The sequence below is a fragment of the Salvia hispanica genome, chromosome 3 (assembly GCF_023119035.1).
Source record: "Salvia hispanica cultivar TCC Black 2014 chromosome 3, UniMelb_Shisp_WGS_1.0, whole genome shotgun sequence".
Classification (NCBI taxonomy): Eukaryota; Viridiplantae; Streptophyta; class Magnoliopsida; order Lamiales; family Lamiaceae; genus Salvia; species Salvia hispanica.
Window position 1 is genome coordinate 2124560 of NC_062967.1, and position 8123 is coordinate 2132682.

At 36.8% G+C, this 8123-nt stretch overlaps 1 protein-coding gene across 2 annotated transcripts; it reads right to left on the reverse strand.

The window, feature by feature from the left end:
- Positions 1-344: 344 nt before the first annotated feature.
- On the reverse strand, positions 345-5523 carry LOC125215819 (histidine-containing phosphotransfer protein 4-like). Of its 2 annotated transcripts, XM_048117384.1 has the most exons (8): positions 5272-5523; positions 3838-3978; positions 1769-1823; positions 1229-1359; positions 1070-1138; positions 912-983; positions 659-731; positions 345-575 (listed from the first exon to the last, which is right to left on the reverse strand). In XM_048117384.1, the coding sequence occupies exons 1-8, from the start codon at positions 5286-5288 to the stop codon at positions 555-557; spliced, it is 579 nt and encodes a 192-aa protein (XP_047973341.1). In that variant the 5' UTR covers positions 5289-5523; the 3' UTR covers positions 345-554. The 2 variants fall into 2 exon arrangements, with proteins under 2 accessions (XP_047973341.1, XP_047973342.1); XM_048117385.1 differs by lacking the exon at positions 1769-1823 and having other exon boundaries at positions 3867-3978; positions 5272-5522.
- Between the last annotated feature and the right edge of the window lie 2600 nt (positions 5524-8123).

Sequence of the window (8123 nt, forward strand, 5' to 3'; positions counted from 1 at the left end):
ATTCATCTCTTCACAGTTCAATCAGGAATAGTTCTTATTCAATTATTCTGCCTTTTTGTAGTAAGTTGAGATTGGTCCTTCACAAAAAATGCCTTGAGCCACATTCTCCTATAATTGAAAGAAAATTTTTCATCGTCGAAAGCAGGATCTGTATCAAGTTCATAGCGAACTTTGTAAAAATAAATGTCTTACTTGATGCATGTTTTAAAAAATGTAAAAAAATTAATATAATTTAAATCCTACTTTTATAAATTAATTAATTGATAAAAAGTTCATTTATTAAAAATATTACAAATAAAATGAGATATTTATTCCAAAATGACTATGAGAAATAAACACGAGAATGTACGGAAACTGATCATCCGTATTCACCTGGTCAAAAGTTATTTCCATTCTACTGATAGTAACATTTTACTTATTCAGTGAAAAGTTATTTCATTCTAAGAAAGTACAAACATTTACATATATAGTCAACAGTTTTTCATTCTACTAGTAACGTTCACTTATTTGGCATCACCATCATTCCTCCGCATTGTGGCTTTGACGTAGGCGAGTTAACGAGCTTCTCTTGCAAGCTGAATCACGAAAAGGAAAAACCGCGTTTAGTTTGTAGACATACAAATGAAATCTATACACAAAAACTTAAAACAAGGAAGACCTGAAAATAGTTCTCAAGCTTCCTCTTGAGGGTTGCATGCTCTTGTTTTACCTCTTTGAATGTTCTCACGCACCTGCAATAGAGTATACTCAAATTATAACTACAAATAAGAATACTATATAATGAAGAAACAAATTAATAAAACCCTGCCAAAATGGTGTAATATTCTAAAATCTGGACATCTCACATATTATATACCACTATACCAGTATAAACTTGGTATGTAAGAATAGGATAAGGGAAGCGAAATTACCCATCAATATTCTCTACTTTGCAGTATTCTTGAAATTGTGTGCATTCCTTCTTGACTTTTTTAGCTCCAATGCTACAGATACAGAGTCACCGACCAAATACGATCAAATATACACCAAAGATTAGTAGAAAAATAAGGGAATAGTGTCATGTATATACCTAGAGCTGCTGCCCTGGTATTGATGCATAATATTATCCAGTTTTTCGAAGTCCCAGGGAGTATTTTCTCTGAACCAAAGATCATCAATAAACGTTATAGTAGAAAACAACAAAATTCAACGAGGTAGAATCTGATGATGTTATTGTTTTGCAACTTACAGTGTCAGTTCTATGTTTCGAATAAGGCGGGCTGAGTCTGTGTAAAATAGCTTGACCACTTCTTCTACAAAGTTAGGGTTAGCTTCATCTTGCAATTCTTCCAATTGAAGGAACTGCTCATCAAGATATCCCTGAGAGAGAAGCAGCGCTTAGTTAAGGATGCAGAAGTGGTATTGATTATGGGAAAGGGAACGCATCATCTTCGAAGTTATTGATGAATAAAATATCAGTTCTTCAAGATTGTATTAAGGGAAAAATCTAACGGGGATGGTTTCCTCTTTCAGGAATTTTATATGAAAGGCCAAACAAAAGAAAGGTTGATTAACGTGATAATATACAAAAGCAATTCATTCGAATAACAACTTCATATGGTTCGAAAATCGAAAGGCTAAAACATTGGCAGACTTCATTAAAATTATATATATATTTTTGCCGTGGTAAAGTAAAAACTAACCTAACTTAATAAAGCATTCCTCGTGTAGGAAGCTCCAAATAACTCGTAAAATATAATATATTGCTATAGCAAAAAGAGAAACTAACCTGATTGAATAGAGCATTTCTCAAGTAGGAGGCTTGGCATTGCAGTTGATTGCCCCTTTCCATTGTATAAAATATGAAGAAAATGCACAAAGCAAGTGAAAAAAATGGGATTTCTGGATTTAATGAGAAAATAGCCTAAGGTTGCATGCATTATATATAGGTGAGAAAATTCGACACGTAAATGGAGATAAAGATCCAAAGAAGGTCCCCCATTTCCATATGTACTACTATTAGTGTAAATGGAGAAAAAATATCCAAGAAAAAAATATCTTGCTTTCAAAACTTTGTAACATCTTGCGGTTGTTTTAAGATGTCCAGAGAGCTTGAATGTGTTAAAGAAGTATATAGCTTTAACATGTTCAACAGTGAGACATACTTTAATGAAGAGCTATCCAATGACATAGATAGATGGGGACAACGAATTCAATAATGAATTAATGACTAAATTTTTTCATAGACCAACCACATAATTGCAATGCGCTTTAGTTTCCATACTAGGATAATTTTGATATTTTAGTTATTTAATCTGGGATACATAAATCCTACTAATAATAATAAGAAATCTCTTATGTTATATACCTATTGTGGAATTGAATCATTGATAGGAGGATAGATAAACCATATGACTGTATTACTTCAAGAATTGGAAGATCAAACAAGTTCAAAATTAACAATCCATCAAGTAAGTGGCAGCTATGCTTATACTTATTTTTCTGTTGTTCCTATCACAGTAAACGCCCCCAGGAATATCAAGTAGTGGCATCAGGCTTAGAAACAAAGAAACTGTGGGAGTATGATATAAACGAAGAGATGGAGGAAAGATTCTATCCTTGGGAACATACAAAGACATGCACACATAATATTCTCTTACAGCTGAGGTTTTTGTCATCCCAGCACATAGTCATACGTGTCCGTTCTTGTGCCACCTCCAAAATCCCCACGATACCACACAACACACGCATGCATGCACGTACACGACATTCGAATAAATATTAAGCATCAATCTCTCTTCTAAACTCACTGGATTAGAATCTAATTCATGTCTCTTAGGTAGGATCTAATAACATATAAGCGGATAATTCAACTGACAGCAGTTTTGGAGCAAAAAGGATCAATTTATCTATTGCTACTAAAGGATGCTTTGAGGTAGCCAAGACAAGACACGACCAAAAATTACAAGCTGTTAAAGATAACTAGATAAGGACATTTCAGCATACCTAGAGTGCGACTGGTAATTTAAATGCTAGAACGATCACTCCCTCTGAACAGTCAAATAATTGCGGATGCTGTAAGTGAAACTAGAAAGACCAAATGAAAAAGACCCGAGGTCGCTCATATTCATACACTTGTGTCACAAGGAGTTCTTATCCTCATCAAACTTTTCTGAGTCGGTCATTTGTTAATAATTGGGATACCACTTTTAGCTGATATAACTTTTTGTATCCTTTTCCAGAAAATTAGGATACCCTGGGTGCCACTTCCAATGGATCAATGAAAATATCATGGCCATAATTTCTCTGGCTAAAAAATCATATCATAAACATAGTATTCTTATTCTTATTACAATCACTTAACACAAAACCTTCAAAATAATTAGTCAGTTTTTACTAAACACAATCACTAGTGTTTGTGTATACTTTACATGTCATACAGGTGGTGCATATTTATGTGTGATGTGAAATACAATAAGACTAAATACCAGCACAGAATCATCCCTAGTACTTTATGGGCAGGCACGAACAACACTTTAAGATGTAAAATCTAGCCTAGCCTAGCCTGCAGTCAATAATAAGTGATGAGAACCCACAGTTGTCCATGCTGTAAAACTCCCCAAAAAGATTCTGTATTTGGTTCGGGTAGTGGTAGCATAGATATTTCTAGGCAAGTATGATGACAAGATAATTGAAACACGTCGGATATCATTGCCATAGAACTATATGAAATTAAAATAAGTAAAAATGTTTAAAATTCATAGAGCTAAGACAATGAACCACAATTAACAGGAGGAATAAACTACAAAAATGAGGAATCCAAGAGACAGGGATATTTTTAAAATAAACAAAACTCACCAATGATTAGAAAGAGAGAGTGAATTTACCCTTGGATAAGCAGCCTCAATCCTTATCGCCATTGCAGTAATTCCACCATAAGGTGCAAAGTGAGAACACAGTTCATAAATGTTCCAGGAATAATGAGGCCATGAGCAGTCTCTGTCCATGTGTTGATGTGGATGAGATCATGAGAGTGGTCACAAAACCAGCTTTTTTAAAGAAACAAATGCTTTAAGGCATCCATAAGAATGTGATTTTGATTCACTAGAGACAATGGATTCTCTTTTCCTCTGTGTTGTTGATAAGGAACCCCACTGAGGACATGATAATCCTCACATATGTTCAACTTCATTCCAGAACAAAAGTAAATATGTAAAGAAGTAGTATTCCTTTGCATCCAATAAGCTTCCAAACTTTCAACCCCAAACTACAGTTAATACTTAATGATGTATCTTAGGATTTGGAGCCATAATCATGTTTCAGCATGCTCAAACCTCGGTGTATACAAAAGAAAATCAGATCCATCATATTTGGGCCTTGGACTTTTTGGACTGAACTAAAATCTACTGTACTTATTTGCTTGCAGAACTTTTGTGGCATGGTGAAGGATTATATTAACACGATTCACATTCAAAGTAAGTGTCATAGAAATTCATTCATCTGCATAAGCATAACCATTTCATTGACACACCCATGGATTCTCATCAAATTGTATGCAAGTAGACAGTAGTCACAGTACCCTAAACCTCAAAACATCAACATCCAATCTGCTTCCCACACTAATATGGCTTCATTTCTCAACCAAACTATTCACCGAGTAACAGATAAGAAACCAAACGGCACAAATTCAAAACTCATGCAAATCAAATATTAGATGAAATATAAACTGGAAAAACTTGATTTATTCTTGAAATCAAATAAGATTAAATCATAACGAAAACAACGAATCAAACTCACTAGAATAAGCTCCAGAAGGCACACAGTATAACCGTCATGATTTTAAACAATTACACACAAAAACGCGTTCCTGGTAAAACCTACAAATGAAGAAAATCCATGCAATAAGGGGTCAAACTGAGAATATATGACTTTATACACCAAGGTCTAATCTCATTCAAAAAAGTGAGATTACTATTTTTCCCTTCTCAGTAACAGCAATCTCATCGTTGTTAACCAAAATTCAGCTAAACAACAATAATCACTCACTGCTTAAGCCACAACATTCAGAATTACTATGTTCCTCTTCTCATCATCAACAATCACACACTCTCATCGTTGCAAACCAAAATTCAGCCAAACAAAATTTGAACTACAATAATCACGTAGATTTCAAGCCACAACAGTCGGAATCACGATTTTCACCTTTCTCATCATCAACAATCTCATCGCTAAACCGGAATTCAGCTAAAAAAAACCGTGTCACCTACTATTGAGCTACAGTTATCACTTTACCGTTCAAGCCACGGCATTCAGACGGCCGATCGTAGTCTTCTTCTAGAAAATACCAGTTCCTACGCGAAAATCGTACCATGAAAACCTAAAACGATGCAGATTCTACGGGAATGATGATACTCGATCACATTTACAAGTACAGAGAGAAATCGGCTGCTGTTACGAAACGATAAAGCGTTTGGTGTTGGACTGTTGGTGATTGAAATTCAGAGCTTTGATTTGATAATTTCTGCATTGCGATGAATAAATTACAAGTATTCACAAATAAAAACCTCTTTCTTTAGGTATTCCGATAAGATAACTCGGCCACTTCTGTATCAATTTCAACTTCGGAAGCAATGAGCCAATGAATAAGTAATTCATGTTTTTGTCTCCGACTAAATTTCTACTGGTATTAGGGATAAAAGATTGTATTGGAATTAAATTTATTAGATGTTTGGTTCATGAGATTCAACCCCACAACAATTTAGATGGATAATTATGAGATAATTAGTCACAGCTAACCCACTATGACTAAAATAATCTCACAATTCAATCCTCAATTCGCGGGGTTCGGTTTCCAAAATAAAATAATACAAGATACAATCTAGGATTGAGTTGTGAGATTATTTTAGTCATATGGTACAGAGATGTGATCATGGACGAAAAATATCATTTTATGAAACAGAATATCATTTTATGGAATAAAAATATCATTTTATGCATGCTGAAAAAATATCATTTTATCGTGTATAAATATCATTTTTAGTAAAAATGATACTTTTGACCCATAAAATGATAGGGTTATTAGGTTATCACATAAATATGAGTTATAATATGATCGCAATTACTAATTATCCCATGATTATCCATCTAGGATTGAGTTGTCGGGTTGAATCTCATGAATCAAACATACTACAAATTTAATCTCGGATACAATCTTGCAAACCGAACACCCACATTGTATATTATTTTATTTTGCAAACCGAACTCCAGAAAAATTATAGATTAATTTCTTGTGATATAGTACCACATTTTTTATATGGTATATATTGAGTTATCATCATATGTTAAATGGATAGTAAGTTTTGATCCATATTGTTATTTATGCGAGACGGATATAAATTCCAATTATGATTACTATGATTTTTATTAGTATTATAAAAATTGAGGGTTTAATTGTGTATCTTCTTATGAAATTTACTATCCATGCAGTGAATTTCCAAGGCTTTCGATAAATTCTGAATTTTGACATACACTCAGTGTTTATTGAAGGCTAAGACTTAAAAGTTTGACATAATTTTTAATAATAAATGCCATATCATACAATATAAATTTAATTATCTCAAATTAAAAGTTACCCATGGCTTACTAACAAATTGGAATATAATGTGAGGTGGACTGAAGATAGCTTAACATTTGGATAGTCCAGTTTTTACCTACTTTCATAGTCCAATAATTTGGGCTTTAGGTGCATTGAAAGTTCGATATGAGCGAAGTATTTAGTTTGGAAATTAGCAAAATTTAATTGTTAATTTTCACTTAATTAGTTTTCAAATATGAAAACTGTATAACTTTATTTGGATCTTGGATGGGGAAATATTGAAATCTAAGGGTGTCTCCACCGGCGGCCGTCTCGTTCGCCCGTCTGCGGAAGTCCGCCGACGGGCGAACGGGACGGCCGCCGTAGTGAGCCGGACGTCCGCCCACGCCCGTCCCGAGTGCCCCTGCAATGGGCTCGCCCCTCGCGTCGACGTCCGACCGGACGTCCGCCACTGTGGCGAAGGTCGGACGTATGACATTTTTAATTTTTTTTTTAAACTCTATAAATAGGGCTCCCTCAACTTCATTTCATTCACACCACTTGTGTTGACAAGTTTCTCTCTCTTAACCTCTTTTTTCAATTATCTATAATGGCGAGTAGTTGTGCGGGTGGTAGTGGCGGATGCGCTAGTGATAGTGACGGTTATAGTGATGATGAATTGGATTTCGCTGTGCAAGAAGCGATTGATCGATTGCTCCGGCAGAGTCAAGAAATGGCGGCAGCAGGCGCCGACGGCGGTACCTCGGCCGATCCATCGCCGACGGCATGTACCCCGGGACCACATTGCTGCACGTATTCGGTTGTATGAGGACTACTTTGCTCCGCAGCCGCGTTTTGGGGATGCCTTATTCCGCCGACGTTTTAGGATGCATCGTTCTCTGTTTATGCATATCGTTGGTGCATTAGAGAGAAGGTACGAGTTTTTCAGGATCGTGGAGGATGTAGGCCGGCAAACCCGGACACATGCCAATACGTAAGTGTACGGCCACAATCGGAGTAATCGGGCGTACGGAGGCCCGACCGACATGTTCGATGAGTACCTCCACATTGGGGAGTCTTCAGCCGTCGAGTGTGCTCCGTTGGAGTTTTGCGCGGGCGTTAGAGCGATATTCGGGGATCGGTATCTTCGGCGTCGAGCCTCCGAAGATCGCGTTGGCGGGATTAATATGCACGGGTCGGTGCATGGGTTCCCTGGGATGTTGGGCAGCATCGATTGTATGCATTGGGAGTGGAGGAGACCGCCCCGCCGCCCGGAAGGAGATACACACTTCCGGCTTCAAAGCCAAGCATCCCACGATGATCCTCGAAGCCGTAGCCGACTCACCGGCCGTGGATATGGCATGCTTATTTTGGAGTGGCCGGGTCGAACAACGACATTAACGTCCTCCAGTCGTCGCCCCTGTTCAACGATCAGTGCAATGGCGTTGGTCCCGCTATCAGTTTCGTCGCCAACGGCAACCAGCACAACATGGGATACTATTTGGTGGATTGGATATACCCAAACTGGCCCGTCTTTATGAAGACGATCAAGCATGCGATTGGGCCAAAG